At 54.4% G+C, this 20,939-nt stretch overlaps 1 protein-coding gene across 2 annotated transcripts in view; it reads right to left on the bottom strand.

Moving 5' to 3' along the window:
* Fstl4 (follistatin-like 4) overlaps window positions 1-20,939 on the bottom strand; it is a 376,776-nt gene that overhangs the window by 86,795 nt on the left and 269,042 nt on the right. For both annotated transcript variants that reach the window (XM_013508431.1, XM_005376123.2), the window contains exons 4-5: window positions 19,461-19,654; window positions 16,274-16,397 (exon numbers count right to left, since the gene is read on the bottom strand). In XM_013508431.1, coding sequence (XP_013363885.1) covers window positions 16,274-16,397; window positions 19,461-19,654 — 318 coding nt within the window. The remainder of the gene's footprint in view (window positions 1-16,273; window positions 16,398-19,460; window positions 19,655-20,939) is intronic.

Below are 20,939 nucleotides of genomic sequence, written 5' to 3' on the forward strand. Positions count from 1 at the left end.
GAAACCCTTCAGGTTCAGTCCTGCATATTCTTCTCCACCTGCACTCACCCACTCAGTGATCTCAGCCAGCCTCCTGCTGCAGATCTAGGTGCTGTCCATGGGCTCAGGTCTTCCGCATTTCCATCTGCAGCCCAGACCTCTCCCTTGTCCAGTCTCACGTTCCCAACCACCTATGCACCATTGCTGTCCAGGGGTCTGGAGACATCTCGGAATCCCTAACTTCGGTAACCCCTGATCTTTCTCCTCACCCAGACTCTGACCACTGCTTTCATCTCAGTTAACGGCTCTTCCCTTCCAGTTCTTATGGCAAAATACTCCTCACCTTGCCTCTTCATACCACCCGGGGCAAGCCGTCAGCAAACGGCTTTGGCCTGTCCTTCAAGAGACATCTACAACCTGACCTCTTCTTGCTGCTGCTGTGCCCATCACTGGGGCACTGGCCACCGCCATCTCTCACCTGGGCCATTGCAACAGCCCCTTGATGGATTAGCCTGGTCCTACCGTTGCTCTGTAATAGTCTTTTTCTCAAAACAGCTGTGAAGCAATCAGATTCTGGGATCACCCTTCACTTGAAGTCTTCCAATGACTGTACCGGTTTCCAGATCCCCCAGGGTGACAGACCTCAAGCCCTCTACTCCACCCTCCCAGACCTGGTCTCACCTCACGGCTGGGAATGTGTCTTCCTCTGAGGACTGCATGGTCAGTGCCCTCCCCTCTCAACCTTGACTTCCCTTTGCTGCCTGCTAGCCACCCTGCCTGCCCTCCCTCCATGTGTTCTCAAAAGCACCCCTCATGTCCTAACCCGGGGGTTTCTGTTGTGTATCTGCACTCCCTCCGGCCATGGGAGTTTCCCGAGCACAAGGAACTTTGTATTGAAACCTCCTGCACTGCTGTGGCCTAGGATGGCTATCAGGAAGTGTACTGTGAATGGCTGTGAGCTGCTTCCAGTGGCTGGGGTGGGGTGGGGGCACCCGACAGGCTCAGGTTCTGCAGGGCATACTTCTGAGGCCACTTGGTGGAGCAGCCTGATCATGCTGACCGCATCAGGCTGCCCTCCCAGAATCAGTCACTGAAACCTTCATCAAAACTGATCCTGTACAAATGTATCGTATCCCACACGCAAGGTCTCAAAGCATTTTTCAAACATGTTTTAGCTGAGTTTTACAACATGCCTGGCTGTCAGAAGGAGAATCACTCCCCTGATTAAGGAAATAAAATGGCTCTGTTTTCATGATTATATTGGGCACTCAGGCGTCAGGATGCCAGGAGCAGAGAGTGTGCCCACATCTGTCCCCTGGCCAGTGCGTGGATTCATGGGTGGCATGTGGCCCTGTATACACATGGAGGGGGCTCTGGAGGCACCAGGCCTAGTTCCACATCCTTGACCTGCTGGGGTCCAGTGGGGTGACCACAGGCTAGGGTGATGGTCGATCCTGATCATCAATTGGATTGAATTAAGAGATGTGCAGAGTGATGATGGTAGTGTGAGGGCATTAACTTCCTTGATGGATTAGCCCATTTATCAGTTCACAGCTAGTGGGCTATTAGGAGGTGGGGCCTTGTTGGAGGGAGTGGATCATGGGGATGTGACCTTGGGGACTCTGTCTGGTCCCTGCCCATTCCTCTCTGGCTTCTCCTTGTCCTCCCTCTGTTTCCTGGCTGCCATGAGGTCAGCAGTTTTCTGCCCTGATGTCTGTCTTAGAGCCCACTGACCATGGACTGAAATGTCTGAAACCATGAGTCAGATCAAATCTTTCCTCCTCACATTGTTTGTTAGGTATTTTTGTCCCAGTGACAAACAGCTCACCAGTACAGCAAGTTACTTAATTCCTTGTGCTTGGTTTCCTTTCTCTATAAAGGGGATATCTGGTATCCTTTTCATAAGGATTGTTGCTAAATGAGAGAATGTTAAATTGGCTATCAACAAAGGTTATTAGCTGTCACAAACATCATAGCACAGTAACTGGCCACAGCCTCCTGATCCTTACTTCCTACGAGGTGAATCCTGTGTACCTGCCCAGATTCGAGTCCTTCACAGATTCTACTCGGCAGACATGACTCTAGAAGCTGAGCACTTCTGCTGGGCTGGATGTTGGTGGTGCAGGTGGACAGCACTGGACCGTCAGTCCTCCACTCTTCTCTAGATAGATCCTTTCCCCAGCTGCTGGTTCCTATGAGTCCAATGCCTGCCAAAGGTGAGGCGCCAGGGGGCCCTTGTGAAACAAAGGCTGGTGGCTGAGAGGCAGTGTAGTTTAGTAGCTGAAAGCCTAGGCTTTGAAGCTAGACTCCGGGATTCCAGCCCTGTCCGGTAGCTCTCTGAGTCTAAGGCATAGGCAAGTTAGTCACATGAGTTGTGCCCCTGGGCCTCATCTGTGGAAAGGGATAATGATAGCTCCTCCCTTGTAGATTGCTGTAGGGATTAATAGACTCACTTGGAACAGATTAGCCTCAGCTCCTAATGCTGCATTATTTCCTGCAATTAATTATGTGGCTTCTAAAGCAAACTCTGTGACAAGCTGTGATGCCGTGCTCCAAAGCGGGAAGCCTCTGCTGTGTATCAGGCACTGTGTGCTGCCCATACTGCAGAGGTCCATCACGGGTGGGCTTCCCTGCTGTGGGCCCTGAGCTGTTCCCTCAGTAGGGAGTTTGTAGAGAGAGGGATGGGCCAGGCCTGCCGTGTCATTATCTGATGGAGACCACTATGAAGCGGCTCTGAGCAGGATTTAATATCAACCAATTGGCTTTTCGTGTTTACATGTGAGTTGTCCAAAGCCTAGGCACCTTGTCTGGAGATGGGCAGCGGACTCACTGTAAGTGAACCTCTATGAGTCACTGGTCCCCGCTGAGGCCTGTATTGGCCTGTGAAGCTGTGATGCCTCAAAGGACACGATAAGGCCACAGCTCAGGACATTTGGCTCCAACCCCAATTAACTAAAAGGAGACTGCAGCTGCAGGCTCCACACTGCTACAACAAAGGTCAACCTAAAGATAAGGTAGCTCTCCTGACTGACATAATTTACCACTTGGGAAAATATTTCCCAAGGTCCTGCTAAAATGCCCATGTTTTCTTAAGTATCGCCCTCCTTTGTTTGAAAACCTAATAAATATGGGCCACCAAGAGAAGTTCTTGGTCTTAGCCCCAGAGAATCAGGGATTCTGATAGTGGGTTTCGAACCTCCTAGAGCCCTGACATCATTCCACTTGTCTTATTTATTTAATTAAGCCCCTGCCGTCCACTCATTTGAGAGATTGCAGGCCTGATCAGTTCACAATAACTAGGGGATAATATTAATGTGATAACTATCCTTTTCCAAAGGCCTGGCCCAGAACTTCTCTGGAACACGTGCTAGGCACATATGGAAACATGAGAGCAAAGGGAAGTTATCTGTGGCTTCAATTTGGAGCATTTCCTTAAACTCACATTTGCTCAGAGCAAAAGCCCAAGAGCTTCCTACCCTTCTGAGCTTGTGACTTCCAAGATCACGGCTGTCACTTCTGATCGATTCCTCCAAGAAATGAAGCCATTTGACACTGGCCGGGGGTGTCTCTGTTTCGTCTTGGAGCTCAGTGTCCTCTGTGGAGGCCTAAGGTGCAGCTGATTGTCAGGACACTCACCCTAGCAGCTCCCTGGCATCAGAGCAGCCTTGCCTGAGGATTAGGGGCAGGACTGGCATCCAGGAAGCATCCTTGTACCACCCCAGGTGGGGGGGGGCTGCTGGGGCCTGGGCCACGGGATGCTGTGGCTCTAAGAACCACACAGCTCCCCTGGGAGGGCCCCCTGCGGCTCTAAGGACCACTTCCTGCACCCTGGGCAGCTTGGAAGATGTTTTGTTTGCAGATATCACAGAGCCTGGGGAGGCTTGTCTTACCCTTCTGAGACATTGTTCTTTAAAGCAGTAGGATTTGGGTCCAGTCCAGTCCAATGCAGCTCATTTAAAATCAAGCCACCTGGACTCTGGGGCCTGTGAAGATTTTATCTGCCCAGCAGCCTGGCTAGGACTGTGTGCAGAGGGGCTGAGGCCTGCTGTCTGGCTGCCAGGGATTATAAGCTTGGGCAGGGTCTGTGCCCTTTACTCTAGGCAGGATCAATAACCTCTCCTGACTTCAAAGGGAGGTGGACGCAGGAGCGTGTAGGCTCAGGCAGGGCCAGAAACTCCCAGTTCCTCTTTCTAGGTCCATTTAACCTGAGTTCCTCCCTCCTGCCCCAAACCACTGCTGCCAGAGCCATTAATCAGCTGCCCTGAGCTCTCCTTCTCCCCATAGCGTCTCTGCTTCCTCTTCCCATGTGATGCTTTCAAACTCTTCCCAGGTGGCACTGACTGGTAGGGAGGCAGGGAGGCTGTGGAGAGTGTGGCCATGAATATTCCAAAGTGGACAATCAGCCTTTGAAGGATGGAGGGCTGACTTCGGGGGACCAGGGCCCTGCTCAGCCCATACCTTAATTGTAAATTTAGAGCATGCAAGGAGAACATCGTGAGAGGAGGCACGCTGGCATTCCTCTCCAATTACAGCTACCGACTGCTCTGGCAGCAGCAGAGGCTGCCCTCCCTCAAAGGCTGCTGCACGGACTTCAAAAACGCCCTTCCTGCCTTGGGTCTCGAAAGGTGCACGCCCTTGGCTGAAAGCAGAGGGAAGTGGTGACCCTGTGCTTGGGTGGCTGGGGAAGACAGGACCCAGAACAAATGAGCGGAACCTGCATCCATGTGGGTCTCAGACAGCCAGACCACCTACCAGGCAGCCAGGTGTGTTTAGCTTGAAGCCATGGGCTATTGCTGAGGCTGCCTTTAAGGTGCGGCCACCCCTGCTCCTCTTCCAGCTCTGCACCATCCTCGCAGCTGCCCTCTGTTGGTGACATCTGCACGTCCTGTTTCCCCCTAAACCCGAGGTCTGAGCTTCTTTGGAAGCTCTAGTCACAGGGCCTCGCCTACAGTTGCAGGCAGGGATTCTGTGCACGCGTCAGATCCTCACGTCTGGTGGTCCTTGAGGAGGATGGGCAGGCGTGGTCAGCACTTTGGAGGATGGCTAGGTCCAGCCTCACTCTGCCCTCACTCTGCTCTCCCAGGCTGGGGGTACGATGTGGAAGATGTGCAGACCATGGTCTCCCAAGGGAGACAGCCTGCTGGTTCTGTCCCCTGGGTGCCTGCAGGTGCTGCGGCTGGTGGAGGTCCTTGCCAGTATTGGGTTTTCTCTGAATTATTTGGCCTCTGCTCCTTTTAGGCCTAGCGTCTGCCCACTCCCATTTGCTGGTCTGAACAGCCCCTGGCCCTTAAATACTTAAATTTCCCATCTTGCCCTAGGCAGCTTCTCGCACGCTCCTCTGATGGCCAGCAGCCTTCACCAAGGTGCCTGTCAGGAAGTGACCTCACCAGGTGCGCCGGATGCACCCCTAGCAGGCAGGGATGTGATCTTTGCTGCCGAGCCACCACTTCCCTGATTTTGAACTGGTGCTGCACCAGCACAGTCTAAGCCCCACTGCACAGAGGTGGGTTTTGAAGGAGGGGGCATGAGGACTGGACAGGGCAACAGAGAGGAGCCTCTGGAAGTGCGGGCATTGGTGGGAGCTGAGAAGCGATTGACACTGGGTAGGGTTTGGGTTCCAGAGGAAAGTGTCCTCCACAGGAGAGTGTGGGACACCTGCTCTGGACAACACACCTGCTCCTTGGGGCCCAGCTTCCGTAAGGAGCTGGAAGCCCTGGGCATCCCCAGGAGGCTCTGTCCACTGCCCATGGATCCACTGGACAACAATCCCACTCCTCTTCCGGTTCACGTGAAAGGGATGTGGGCTGCGCACGTCTGAAAGCACCTAGGGCACAGGCACTTTGGGGCCAGGAAGAGATGCTGGTGCAGGGCCCCGCCCTCGGCGGCACATGCAGGCGTGCAGCCCCCAGAGAGGACTTGCCTCACCGAGCCCACGCTCTGCCGCACCCCCAGATTCACACACCCCGGGCAGCCGGGGAGGAGGGGAGAAGTGAGGGCTCCAAATGTCCCGGGTAGACCAAGGGATGCAACGCCTGGAGCGCTCAGTTGGCTCCCTGCTCTAGCAGGTCTAGAGCTGAGTCAGGCGCTGCCGCCCCCAGCTTCCTTGAGCCTTGCTTTCCTCGTCTGCAGTGCTGCTGGGGGAGGGGGCTGGAGAACCACTGGCAGCTGGAGAGTCATGGACAGCGGTGGGGGATCTATCTAAGTGGAAGACGGTGAGCCCAGGTGCCATCCAGAGAACAAGGGGTAGCTGCGAGCCTGTCCCCTGCCTGTGGGGAGGGGAGGTGCCGACTCCACCCGAGCTGAGTGTAATTTGTGCCCCAACAAGTGTGAAAACAGTTGTCCTGCCTGAAGCCCCTGTCTGAAGACAAAATGCGCCATCTGGAGCAGAATGGTTTTTGAGGCTCTGCGTGGCTGTCCCTGGGTGCCCAGGCCCTCTGCAGGCAGATCTACAGGGGCTTGGGGGTGATGACCGGGACTGCTGCTGAGGCGCAGGAGTCTTGGCTGCAGCCCAAATGGAAAACCACTACCAAATGTCCCATGCTAAGGAGTGGCGTGGCCCGCTTGTGGTGGTGGCCAGACGGGCTAGTGGTCCTCAGCTCACCACCCTCCTTGCCCACAGCAGGAGGAAGGCGGACCCACAGAGACATCAGGGCAGAGGAGAACAAAGCTGACCCCTGCTGTGTATCTGCTGAGTCCAGCCTGTGATCCAACCAACTACTCACACGCTGTTTTCTGGTCCCAGTCTCAGCCACGGTCCCATGGGTCCAAAGATGACACCAGTTTTCATGCATGAAGTGCCCCCACCAGGCCCTGGATGAGAAGGCTCAAGGCTCAGAGCACATGGCCCTTACTAAGGGCAGTTTCTTCCACAGTCAAGCATCTGCTCCCCCACCATCAAGGGGAGACCCCCGCTGGCTCACTCTCATGCTGCATTCGTGACAGCCCCTCTTCTCAACAGCACAGTCAGAAAGACCTCCTCCTGCCAGTACCGTGACCCTCTGACTGCAACGGCCCTTCAGACAGGGGAGGCAGAGGTGATTCGAGTCCAAGCACATTACCACAAAGTTCATTCTAATCTCACTCCACCACTGGGGCTTGACACCTGACAGTGTCCAGGGCGCCCCTGGAAGGCATTTGGTAAGGCCCTGCCGTACGCCCTGCCGAGCAGGGGGTTAAGGGAGGACGGGCAGTATATGGCCAGGTTTGGGGAAAGGGAGTCTCGTAAGGAGCGCTGTGAGTGAGGAGGAACACAGAGGGAAGCCACCCGGACCGCACCCTCTGCTGGCCCAGCTCACGTGGAGCCATGGTGGGCGCCAACCTGGTGAGGGCCAAGTGTGGGGAGCAGGATGACCTGGGTTGCTCTTTCTCCTTTCCAGGAACTGTCACAATCACTCTGAAGCCTTTCTCTTTACATTAAAAAAAAAAAGACCATCATGGTCTTCAAACTGTTCAGCAAGCACCTACTGCGTAGCAGGCTGGATATCCAGCACGTGGGAAGCTCTAGGCTTCTCTGACATGCTCTGCTGGCCTTGCCCTCCAGCCGGAGCAGATGCCCAGGACAGTACCAATCTTGCCTGATCGTAGAGGCAGTCCCTGCTTCTCCTCACCGCCTCTTGCCTCCTGCCCTGTCCCTTCTGCTGCTATCTCTGCTGCTCTAGTCCCGGGCCTCAGCCTCTATAGCAACTCCCCACCATGCTCCCTTCCTCACCCTCAGCCCAGCGGAAGGGTCTTGGGAAGGGCTGGGCTCTAGGTCGGGGGAGGCACTTATGGCCTCTGGGGCTGGAGAGTTGCTTGATAAGAGCCGTGATGAGGGAAGGGCTGGTAAGCCAGTGGGAGTTACCGATGCCTGGGAAATCCAAGATGGCGCACCAGCCCATGGTCTGGGGCTCCCAACTCCTCCTCACCTGCTGTAGGCAGCCTTTGGCACTTGGGCATGCAGTGCTTCTCTATCCAGGGCTTGTCTGTCCTCAGGGTGTGGCTCTTCAGCCAGCTTCTCCCAGGGAGCCACTTGCTGTTGGGACTTGTGTGTCCCTAGTTCCGAGTATGGTCCACAGGCTGCTCACCTGTGTCCCTGTGAGTGGGACTCCTCCTCCAACTCCATGGCTCCCTGACTTCTATACACACCATTCCAGCTGGGACCTCAAAGTGGTGCTGGTAGGGCACTGTCACAGAGCCCGAGAAGAGATGGCTGGACGGGAAGGCAAGAGCAACAAGGTAGAGGACACGTGACTGTGCTCCACGTGTCCCTCCTGGACCAATACAGCCCTAGGGAGGGTTTGCCTGTCAGAGACACCACGAGGGCCTTGCCCACACCTCAGAATACGTGGTCATCACCGGCACACCCCAGCTGCCCATACTGAGATGAGGGTGCTGCTGGCACCAAGGTGCAGCCCTGTGTGCTAAGCTTTCTGAGTCCTCCCACGGAGCCTGGGAGCCAGCCTGGGCCACACGAGCGTCTTCTGGATGGCTCAGCTACTCACATGCCCAGCCTTCCCGACACCCCGATCCAGGGGGGCAAGCTTGGAAATAAGAAACGTGGCCTTCACTGCATAAACGCACATTGAAGTCCTCATAAAAGCTTTGCAAAAACACTGCGATTTTCAGGGACAGTACTGTGCGATCCTAGTTAAAAAGCTGATGTTTCAGTCGTTCTTATTTTGTATCTCTGTAATGAGGTTCTTTGTTTCCTCTGCAGCCGTGGCAGGGTATTTACTAACATTCAGCGAGCGCCTCCGCTCCCAGCAGAGCTTAGAGTCTGTCCACTGTGCGCTGAGCCGGCGGGGCCGAGCGACACACCAGCGCAAGACTGCTCCGCAGCCCGGCGACAGCGGCAGACGCGGTGTCCAGTCACCGCGCCTCTCCCTCCACGGGGAGGGTTCTAAGAAAAATCACCAAAGCATCCTATTTTAATGAGCTTTCTTTGCAATTTGTGTATAATAGGTTTTCAATAACAACCTGTAATTAGTTCATTTTCTACTATTCAATTGCTCTGCACTGAGGCCATTGACAGCTTCCAGCTGGGATCTTTAAAAATGGAAAGTGCTTGAAGATTCAGCTCTAGACAATGGGTAGGAAGTGCTAGGCCTCACCACGCAGCTGTTTGCAGCACACCACTGCAGATGGGAAGAGGCAGTCTGAGTTTAAAGTAAGTTTCTGAGTAGGGAGGGGGGAAGGGAAGAGGAGGGGAAGAGGAAGAAGAGGAGGAAGATGAAGTTGGCTTAGGGCAAGGCAGCCAGCAAGCATCTGTGCTGGCTCAGAATCCGCCCTCCCATGGTGTGATGAAGGGCAGCGATGTTCGGCCCAGGACCCTGATGCACGGATGGGGCTCCATTCTCTTCACAGGGATAAAGCACTCACTCACACCCGCAAGGGGCCGCCAGTGGCTCCTTAGCACAGTGCGGCAGCACTAGGGTATGTGTGCTCTTGGCTGTGATTCAGCCTTCATCTAGCAGGGGGGAGCTCGGAGGACAGAGCTCCGACACCTGGGCAAGAGTTCCGGGGAGACTTCAGACCCCAGCCCTGTGCCCTTCTGTGTCATCACCAGAGAGCTCCAAGGGCCGCACCCAGCTCTCCGCTGAACCTCAGTCCCCTCTCCAGTGCCTGGGCCGGCACCTGGTGCTGCGGGGCCCAGCTCCTGGCAGAGCGGAACGGCTGGCGGGAGAGCCCTCCTTCAGATCCAAGCTCAGCGGGGCCGTTCTGAGTGCTGCCCCTCTAGCCACTGCCCGCTGGGGCGGCCTCCTCACTCACAAGCCCTTGCCCCTCAGGGCCGCACTAGGCTCCCCCCTGTCTGGGGCACCTTTCTCCTTGCTGTCGGCTTGGGTGTCTCCAACTTGGGGCTCAAGTTTCAGCTCAAATGTCCCTTCCTGTCCCATGCCCAGCACAGCGGGGCTCCCTGCCTCCAGCTCCGTCTCAGTTCGTTCCTGTCTTGTCGATATGGCAGTCTTTCTGTTCTCCAACTGCTTCCCTGCCTGGATCGAAAGCTCCCTGCAGCTGGGGCTGGTTTGGTCTTGCGCACTCCCTGCTGGGTCCTTGGCTGGTGCTTGTGGTCCTGTGACTGTCAGCTGGCTAAATGTTACTGCACCTCATTTTCCTCTGCCTAGGCTTTTTTGTCTCCAATCCTTGGCTTGGGTGTGCTCTTCTCGCCCTGGCAGGCTCCTGCCCTGCTCCTGCCCACTCCCTGCTGGTGTCCCCTCTACCCAGTTGTTCTCACCCATTTCAGAGAACCTTGGCCCCTGCTACCTCCATGCCGGCCTCCCCCAGGGCTCCGCCAGTGTCTTTCCTTGCACAGTTCTGCACCCAGGTGAGCTGGGACACCGGGCCTCTGCACTTGATGGTTTTGCTCAAGAGCCTGCCGGCCGGCTGGCCAGGGCCAGGTTTGGGGCCTGGAGCCAGCAGGTCTCCTGCTACGGCTGAGGCTCCCAGACCCAGTGCTGTGTCCTCCTCTATGTCTTTGTGACATGGCCTGAGGTGGGAGGGAGGTGGCCATGGGGGACCCAAAGGGGACTGTGCTGGAATGTTTCAGGTTCCAGGTGCCGAGCTCAGAGGAAGCCCAGACCCACACTCTATGCCTGCGAATCACTTCCCAAGGATTGGCACAGATGGCAAAGCTGACCTCCAGGTAGGGTGGCAGGAGCCAGGAGGGCTGCACCTGGAGCCCTTGCAGCCAGGGTGCAGTCTCCCAAGGGCTGACAGAAGTGGCAGGGCAAGGGCAACGCTAAGCAGGAGCTTGTATCTCCGCCTGGGCAGTTGTTGGTGTGGGAGATAATTAAGTAGCAAGCAGGGGGCCTAACAGCCAAATAGCACACTCATCCTGAGGAGGGCTGAGGTCAGTGAGTGGCTCTGGGAACACAGCAGGGGCTTTTCTGGGACGAGCAGACTTAGCCTTGGTTTATAAGGTGTCATTAGCTCACACCTCAGTCCTTCACTGGCACCTGGGGACCTCTAGCTACGGACCTGCTCCAGCTGGGCTGACATCCCCTCCACATGCCCAGTGGGCCCTGGGGACACAGAGAGGCCCTCTGAGACCCTGGGTCCCAGTCACACCACATTTGGAGCCCAGGCTTCAGGTGTGTTCTCCACATCACCGTTCCTGGGTGCCTGTCTCTCTCTAGGCGCACACAAGTGCAGGGGCAAAGCAGCGCCTGCCCTCACAGGACCCACGGTCTGAAGTGGGGAAGGACAATGACAGTACAGTCTGTGAGATGAGCTGGGGACACACCAAGAAGTCCCCATTGTCACCCTCTCTGCCCCATCACTGGCCTGGCCAATGTGTGCTTAACACCATGAGCAGGCGCCCTGCTGGCCCCTCACGTGAACATCGTGTTGAGCCCTGCTGCTGGTTATGACGTCTACTGCGCAGGCAGGGATTTGCAGCTGCCTTAGCTCCTGCTGAGGATCTGTCCCAAGCCATACAGCCGGTCAGTAAATGGCAGAGCCAGGATTTAGGGGTCCACTCTGGTAACAGCCAGGCCCCAGGCTGTTGCCTTGCAGAGCTAAGTCCAGGGCTGTGGGTGCACAGAGGAAGGAGTAGACTCAGCAGAGGAGAACAAATTGAGGACAACCTCCTGGAGGACAGGCCCACTGAGTGGGGGCTTGGGACGGTGAGACTCTCCTCACTGGAGAATGCAGATGAGCTACAAAGTGTGTTTAAATGCACGAGTAGCTTCTGGCACCTGACATGTATTTCAGTTCCGATTCTGCTACCTGCTGGCTGTGTGACCTGGGGCTGGGTACTTAACTTCTCTGAGTGTCAGGTTCTTCCTCTGTAACAGTGGACATAATAAATAGTGCAGACACATGTTAAATGTTAGGAGTCTCTTTAACTAACTGGAGTAGTAAGCGCTGGTTATCAGTTGCAGTAATATTGACAGTCACTTATGGTACAGATTCAGGACCCAGGCCTCGAGCCTGGCCTCGGGGCACTGAGCGAATCCAGCAGGACCCGTTCCTTGAAGCCCCGCTCTGCACTTGGGAGGGAGTGCGAGACTCACTGTGTAGGTCTTACAGTTGTCACGTCCTCCTTTGGTCCCTCCAACTTCAACTGTTTTGTGCCCAGAGCAGTGGATCAGTTTTCTTAGCCAGTTCCGTAGCATGACGTAGCCAGTTTCGCTCTCTGGGGTTAGAGGAATCACTGGCACCAAGGCTCTTGACCTCAGTCCTCTCCAAGTCAATCCAGTGAAAGCTTTTGATAAACCCCAGACTACCTGAGCTCTCGCTCCTCACTATCCAAAACTCGCGCCCAAACGGCACAGGGTAGAGCAATGTCCTTGCCACCTAACCTGCCCGAACTCACGCCTGGAGACGAAGAGCCGGGCGGCCTTGGTCAGCAAGGGCGCTTGCACTGCAGTGTTTTACTTTAGCGCCTTGCTCAGCACAGGCTGGGGCGAGGACCGGTGTCCCGGAGTGGGTGGAAGTCTGGGATGGGGCGGGGGACTGTTCACTCCAGGGGAGGAGGATGTGCATGGGGAAGTTGCTCCCCTTTGCAGTAATGATGGCAGAGAAACAGTTGCAGCTGCACAGTTCACCTGAGTCAGAGTTGCCTTGGCTACAGAAATAGGGCAATAATCAGATTAAAACAGCGTATTCCATTCTGCTCGCCTGCAGCCTGCGCCTGCCAAAGGTGAGGGAGGGTGTCTGACTCCCACCCTGTCCGCGCCCGCGGGAGGTATGGAATGTTACCACGAGAAGCCCTTTGTCCTGTGCGACTAACTGCCCAAACCCTCCCCCGCATCCAGCACATGTGCTGGGGTTGTACTCCCAGGATTAATTAGAAGGACAAGCATCTTTTCTAAAAAGCAGAAAAAACTTCTAATGAATTTAAAGAGAAAAAAAATCCTCATTTGAGCAACATGTTTTTTTCCCATGGTCCCAACGTGAGCATGCAGGAGAGTGCAAAGGCATGCATAATGGAGAAGCTTTGGAGACCAGCAACTTTTAGCTTGATTGACTGCGATGATCAGACAGGGCAGCCGCTCATCTTGCTCAGCAGTGACCCTGGAGCCTGGGTCTCCGCCTCGGCAGGGACAGGTGGCGCTGTACCTTGTTAGGGAGGCGGGTGAGGGAGGGCGGGGGCATCTGCAGAGTGGGCACCGTGTCTTTAGTTTCTAGCCCTGCCTTTGATCTGGGAGGCCCAAAGAAGGTTCAGCTGAGAGATGAGGAGGGAGGCCACTCTCATATTTTATTCCTGTCACTGTATGGAGGCCGGTAATTGGGAGCCTGATCTCTACCTGATAGCCAGAAGGACTGAACGGACTCCCGGGGCTAAGGCTCCTGCCCTCCAGCCATTTTCTGGGGGGAGGTGCTCATCCTTGGGGCCAGGGAGGAGGCACAGCCCCACTGTGAACCAGCTCAGCTGCGCATGGGCAGCCACAGGCTTCCTGGCCTTGCCCTCAGCCAGCTACCGACAATGGCAAACACCAGCTCAGCAAGTGGGCAAATTTGCAAGGGAAGCCATGATTTAGGAGTTCAGCACCCTCAACCTCAAAAACTTATCAGTGCAAGTCACTTCTGTAGGGAAAACACTCCCAAACCCTTCCAGCCTTTTGTAAGGCAGCCAAGTCTGCATCCCAGGGCTACGGAACTGGACGCACCACCTCACAGAGCCCACTCTGCTTTGCACCCAAGGATACTGGCAAAAATAGAGACCGGAACACACAATTTCAAAGTTGTAACCACTGCTGGCCCATCAGTTCCTGTTTTTAAAATTAAATCTAAAATGTGGCTGAGATGTGTGAGATATAACTTTCTGGGTTTTAGTGAGATTTCTTGAATGGCCATCGATCGCTGGGTAATAAGTTGTACCTATATGTCTCATTTCAATTACCTATTTAAAATTCACTGAGCCATAGAGCTATTCCCACAGCTATGGGAATTTAGTTTAGAGTTGCTATGACTTGGAAAACCCATTGATCCCCGGGTGCTCCGAGTGGCTGCATGTCAAGCCTTTATAGCTGGATTAACTCATTTTGTGGCTTCTTTAACGGCTGCAAGTTTACATTTTATTGCATATCTATTATTTGGGTTGGGCTGTGATGAATGGTTTGGCTGCTTGGTTCAAAACAAGTCCAAAGTGACAGCAGAATCTAATTTGCTTTAAAAATGATGATTATAAAGATTTTCAAGAAATAATCCGGGAATAAAGGGAGCAGACCATATTGCCTTGTGTGAGACATAGGGCTGGGGGTGAGCTATTCATGTACCCCTTTTCCAGGGTGGCTCATGTTTGTAATGACCATTAGGGGAGCCAGGGGGGCCTTTCATCCTAGACAGTAAGGGTATTTTGTATTTTCATTTCTTTGAGAATAAAGCCAAGAGCTTGCTGGCTTTTCCAAGACTCATTTATTCACGGGAATCAGGCCCTTGAGTAGAGGCTGCTGCAGGCCCAGGTCCCAGGGCTGTGCCGGAGCAGCACTATTCTTTGCTTAATGATGCCGTCATGGGACATAAGAGTGGTGATGTCTGCTCTATGTCCTAAATTCCTGAATCCCAGCCTGTGCCTCTGGCTCCTAATATGCACTGATTTCCTTCATTGCTCCTTCTGTAGAGGGGGCCAAACCTGGAAAGCGTTTCTGGAAATGTTTTAGAGCCATCCCCAGAGAACACATCACTTTTTTTCCGACTTGGAGAGCTGCACTTGTTGTAGTCTGCCTTAACTGATCTATTCTTGTCCATGTTCTACAAGATTAGAATCATCAAGAGATATCGGTTTGGGGAGGTGGATGAGGAGAGCTGTGCAGCAAGCAGATGGGGAGGACAGGAGAGTGGGTCCATCTAGCGATAGCCAAGTCAGTGCCTCACAGCTGGGTCTCCGGGGAAGACAAAAACACCCCCAACTCTTTGGGTGACATTTGCGTGGTAAAGATTTCTGTGGTGTAAAAATCCCTACCACGATTTAAAGCTACCAGCTATTCCACTGTTTGCTTGCAAAATTCCTGCTAAGTGAGCAGTCAGCTCTCTTGAGCCAGGTCTTCGGAGTTGCTGATACGTCTGAGCACTCTAAATGCTAGAGATTTATTTACGAGCATAAGCTCCTGGGTACGCAAAGCGGGAATCTCCCACAGAAGGATAAATCTACCAGTCGTTTACACCTTCCTATGAACAAGTATAACCAGATATGAGTTTTACTAGTGGGCAGGGAGGAGGAGGAGGAGGATGAAGACCAAATATAATCACTGTATATCAAGCACAGCCCCGTAATCGGCGGTTGGACTTTGGCTTTCAGTACCAAGGATGCTATGAACTAGGAGGGTCTCCACCGGACCCACATCAAGCATATAAGCACTGCCCACTGGGACCAGTCTCCCTTGTGTCATCCAGGTACCTCTGCTATTCACCACAAAGCCTGCCTGGCCAGTGAAACACGAGAACTCCTCCTCAGGCCCTGTGAATATTAGAGCAGCAGCTCAGAGAAATGGCGATTGTGAACGAAGCAAGACTACCTTTCTGAAAAGCGAGACTCCACTGAGGGTCGGGGCTGAGGGGGATAGCGGCTTCTGAGGTTAGGGGTCCGCAGTGCCCCGGGGCAGTCAGACCCGCTTCCTCAGGTCATAGCCTGCAGTTAGAGCTGTGAGCACGCACATGACCTGTTCTGGGTACACAGAGGCTTCACCTCTTTGGGCCACAAATGTCCCCTGTGGCTCCAGTTTGTGCCCAGCACTGTCCTTCCCGCCCCTTGCCGCTGTCCTCTGTGTGCTGCTCTTCCACCTCGATTGTGACTAATGTGATATCCTGGCCAGAAGATTACCTCGGGGCAAAGTCACACGTCCTGGGGACACCCGTTCACTTGGTTACACATACCACAGGGGCCTTTGGGGCCTGCTCCATATCCTCTAGAGCTCCTTCCTTCTGAGCTTCTGGGGTCCCCTCCTCTCTTCAGCTTGGCGCCTCTCTCTCCATTGTCCTTGGGTGGTGGCTACTCCCCGCCCCTGTCCTGCCTCCAGCAGGGTTCTCCCTGGGCAGGGCTTTGGGGGGACCCGGCAGTAGCTTAAGGATAACCCTAAAGCCTGCTCCCTTCACGTGTAGTCACAGAGTGCCCCTCACAGCGACACCTCAACCACTGGCCTGGGTCCGGCGAAACATCTTTGTCCAGAAGAAACAGCAACCGTCTCCCTTCTCCTATTGTACTCTCCTTACAGCTCAGGTTTGTTACAAAACAAAGGCAACCGCTTTCCCCTGAGGAAGAAAGCCACCCCGAGACAGCTCAGGACAGGCCCCAGGCCTAACCCCATCACGGCACAGGGACGTCGACAGCAACAAGCCCCTGCGCCCCCCGCACCCAAGCTGTGGCTGGACTTACGGAAAGCCGTGAAGAACTCGCGCAGGGTCAGGGAGCTGTCGCTGTTGTAGTCGTCAAATCGGAGGAGGTCACCCGGCGAGCACCCCAGCAAGTCCCCATCCAGGTCCTGCTTCTTCAGCACATGCTGTGGGTGAGGAGGAGACAGGGCCGGAGCCCCGTGTGAGTTCAGGGCCATGGGTGTGGCTAAAAATGACTCAGGCTGAGAAGGGGCTCAGGGGAAGCTCAGTGGGCCTCAGGGAGCATCGGAAGCTCCTCGGTTTTGCTTATCTGCATTTTACAGATAGGGAAACTGAGGCTCAGAGAGCGAAGTGACTTCCTTAAACTCACGCAGTGCTTGGGGTAGAGCCTGGACCAGAGCTCAGGCCTGGCCCCTCCCCACCTGGCAATCTAAAGAGACCACCTGGTCTACCCCTTCGTAGTGCTGATGGGGAAGGAGAGAGAAGGGGCCTCAGTCACAGGAACCCTGCAATAGTACCTGACCTTAGCATGGGCACCGAGGGCCCCCAGCAGCCCTGGTCAGATTCCTGGTCACGACTGCTTCTGCATCTATCACTTGCCAACCCGGGCCTGGCTCATCACCGGGAAGGGCGGCTGCACTCCACAGACCAGGCCTGAGCTCCACCCTTGCCTGCTGCGCCTGCCAGGGTCACAAACATTCACCCCTGGGATTCTGGCTGGGCCCTTGGGAGCCCTCTCTGGGGGGTGTCTGGGCTGCAGGACAGAGGCCACCCCAGCATAGCCAGTTATAGGTCAAAGGGTAACCGGGGTGGAAAGTCCACGCACTCTCACTCAGCTGGAGTCAGAGGCCAGAGTGCTGAAAACCGGAGGTCTAGCAAGGAAAATGCTCAGAAGGAAATCTCAGAACAGAGGGAGTGATTTTATTTTAGTTTGGCAGGGAGAGAAGGGCAGAGGCATTTTCCCTTTGTTTAACATTCTCAGCTTGGCCTGCTGTATTAAAGGCAATTTAATGTGATAATGTTAAAAAAATGACCCCTCACCCAGCAAGTGTGAGCATTCGATAAAAGGGAGATCAACCATAACACCTGAGATCAATCTTCCAAAGATGGAAATTTCCCTTTGTCTATTTCTGCATTGGAAATTGATTAACTTTTCATAGGCCCAATGAGTTTTTCCCTGGTGCCTTTGATTCAGTGTCAAGGAAAGGCCCGTGTTAGCTGGGTTCTGCTTGGCAGATTTATGAAATGGACTTTAAATATATTAAATGTTAAAGAGGAAATCATAGTCCAATTACCATGCTTGTTAATGGCTTTGAGTGCCTTGGGCCATGTCTCTTCCAGGTTCAGGCAAGGAATCCAAGATGGTTCTGCTTCTCTGGCAGCTGCCTAGGAGCGGCATCAAGAGCTCACAGCTGCCTCTGTCGGGGCAAGCTGCTGTCACCTGGCCTTGGTACTCTACCGGGTGGCTCCTCCTGCAGGTAGCCAGGACTAACAGGACCTGGGCTCTCCTGGGGCAGCTTGAGTCACCTGTGGGTCGGTGGCTTGCCCCTTGGGGCTCAGCTAGAGCTGGGGACCAAGTGGTGACGGGAGTGGTGACATGCTGATTCCCTGAAGCAGTGGGCAGCAGGCCTCTTGGGGTGTGTGGGTTTGCACTGCTGCTCAGGCCTGGGTGAGCAGAGGGGATTCCCGGTGTGTACCTTGAAGTAGGCTTGGGCCTTCTGGAGCGGAGGCCCTGACAGAAAGGGGCGTGCACTCTAGAACTTCAGACAGCTGCTGCTTCCTCAGGGTTTGTGGGTGTCTGGTGTTAAAGCAAAGGTTTTTGCTTTCTTAGAGCCTGTTTCCTCATCTGAAAATGTCTGTGAAGCAGACTAACAGCAGTCTCTACCTTATGGCAGAGGATGGCTCCAAGGTTAAGTGGGAAATAATCACGACAAAGTCGATGGTGATGCCAATGATAATGACCACCATCATCTACTGGGAAACAGCCACGTGCCAGACACCACCAGCAGCACTTTGTACACCTTGGCTTCTTCAGTCCTCATCATGACCCTCGGGGGTTTACAGATGAGAAACCAAGGCCTGGCGACAGAAGGCCCGAGACCCAGGGGCTCATAGATGCTGGAGGCAGTGCTCAACCTCAGCTACTTTGCCTCTGAAGTCTGCATTCTCAGCCACTATCCTACATAGCAAAGAACTGGTCCGTGTTTATTGGTCATAAACAAAAGGGCTGGCCAGGGCACTTCCCCCGGCCCTTCCAAGTGACCTGGCCACTGCCTGAAGAGGTCACTGTGTCATAGTTAAGAACTCTTTCAACTGGCATCCGAGGTGGGGACTCACGTTTATTACTTTCCTCTGGGTGACCCTCTACAGTCTCCGGAGAAGACTTGGGGATGCCGACTCCACTTTCTCATGCATCTTTACGCCTGGCCAGTGTGGCCCCAGGGACCCCAGCTCTTAGCACCAGACAAGCACAGCAGGAGCAGGAATGCAGGCCCCTCCAGCCCACGCCAGTCCTTCTGCCACAGGGCCCTCCATGTAGCCGAAGTGGCCCTGGCCCTAGGAAATGATCAAACTCTCCTCTTGCTTTTGTGCTGCTGATGTTAACTACCCTTGCATCACCTTGCAGCTGATCCAAGGGACGCAGGTGCTGCTCTCAAGCCCATAGCCTTTGGGGAGGGAGGTAAGCCACAGGTTGCAGGGCAAGTGTTTCCCCAGACCAGTGATTTTGGGGCTAGACATAGGACTTCCCTCAAGCGAGCAGGTTGGGGTTTGGCTGGCTGATATTTGGGTACCAAGGAACAGTACTGTCACTGGGCAGAGGACTCAGGGACCCCCAGGTTAAAGCTCCAAAGGTGTTTTCTGGAAACTAAGCACTACTTCCCCTTGACCTTTACCCTGAGGAAAGCAAGGGACTTGAGGAGGACGAGATTGATTTCCCAACGAAAACATCAGTCACCAGGCCCGGCCACCAGCGAGGTTTTGTTGGATAGTTGGGAGGGTGTTGCAGCTTGTTTGTAAACAGTGGCTGCTGGTGGCTGATGGGAAGAAGGACTGACATTGCTCGTCTGTGGGATTCTCAGAGGCGCTGAACACAAGCTGCCCGATTCCCAGGAGTGTGGGAGAAGGGCCTCTTTGGTGCGCCGTGACAGAGATGGTTACAGACTGTCCTCCCATGAGTCGCTCGTGTCTCTTCAACAAATAGCTCGGTTTTTACTGAACGCTGTACCCACCTGAGCCAGTTCAGAGCTGCTGAGGTGGCCGTTTCCATCTGTGTCCAAGTCCTTAAACAGAGATTCCACCAGGAGGCGCTTCTGGGAGGCAGGGTCTTGTCTGTGGTCACCTCTTTGGAGGGGCTGCCTGCGGGTCTGGATTGCCAGGAGGACATTCTTGAGGCGGGCATAGCCGGCCATGGTGCAGGTGTTACCTGGAAGAGAAGACGGGGTGTTACAGTGAGACGCCCACCGGTCCCCCATCCATCTCACCCTCAAGGGGTTGCAGAGGGTCCCAGGGCAGTGAATGGTGCAACTGCAGATGGGACTTGTTTGTCCATCTGCCCACCGATCCATCCCACGAGTATTTATCGAGCACCTACTACAAGTCAGACGTGCAGCGATTACCACATGGAATGGGAAATTCTTTCGGCACAATTTACGGCAGTAGTCCCAGAGCGGCTCTAGGAAAGCCGGCCTCAATTCCATTTTGTAGTAGCTTGTTTTTGTCTTAATCCTACCTTAAAGGCTGCTTTTGAGCACTTGGTTTCATAGATTAGGGAGTGTTAGTTAACAGGACTAATAAGCCCTGCTTAAGGTAATTAGGTACACTCCCAGAACCGGCTCACTTCTAAACAAACACGTGTACGCAAGGCTGTGACCAAGAAACACAGGCAGGCTTTACAGGAGCGCACAGCCCATTGCTCCGCGGCCTTTTATCCCACACGTGCTTGCTGAACGGCGTCAGAATTGCACAGTGCTTTGCAAATGAGGCTTGTGATGCACTGCGACATGACACAGTTTATCTTGCTGATGACAGCCACCACACAGGGCACAGCCTGGAGACTGAGGCCGCACGGAAGCCACAGAGCAGCCCCCTTCTGCCTGCGCCTGGCTTTGGAGGAGCCCGGAGGGTGGGCGTGGGCTCCTCACTAACCATTTCGGGGTGAAGGCTAGTGGGTTGCTGGGTATGGACCTCCAGGGCCCAGGTCTTTTCTTCATTCTAAGGCCAGTTTAAGGTACCAGGTAACAGCTCACAGTTGGGGAGTCTGCAGAGCAGCACTGGAGAACACAGACTCTGACATGCACTGGATTTGTGCTCCAGCTCCGCTGGCTGTGGGTCATGTGAACCTGGGACAAGAGGCCTCGGTGATTTCATCTGAGAAGTGGGGACAACACTGCATCCCACATTGGGCTGTTTGGAGATGAACTAAGATGTGGTCACAAGAGGCTCTGCACTAGAGTTTGGTGCTGAGCTCATGAGGTGTTAGCTGTGGCCCCGCTTTGTGTTACTGGCACTGCATTAGCCGGAGAGCCACAGAGAAGCTCCGTGGTGGGGACAGGAATGACAGGCAGGTCTGTTGCCCGTCGCTCTCGTCCCTCTCTTTCTCACTGGGTAGGCCTGGGCGGCCCGAACGCTTTCCTTTGTGCTTGTTTGTATTTCTAGATTTTCTTCCAATTTGGGGTCAATTGATTCCCGTCAGGAACAAATGCCTGTTA

Source organism: Chinchilla lanigera, unplaced genomic scaffold (assembly GCF_000276665.1).
Source record: "Chinchilla lanigera isolate Chin_1 unplaced genomic scaffold, ChiLan1.0 scaffold00007, whole genome shotgun sequence".
NCBI lineage: Eukaryota > Metazoa > Chordata > Mammalia > Rodentia > Chinchillidae > Chinchilla > Chinchilla lanigera.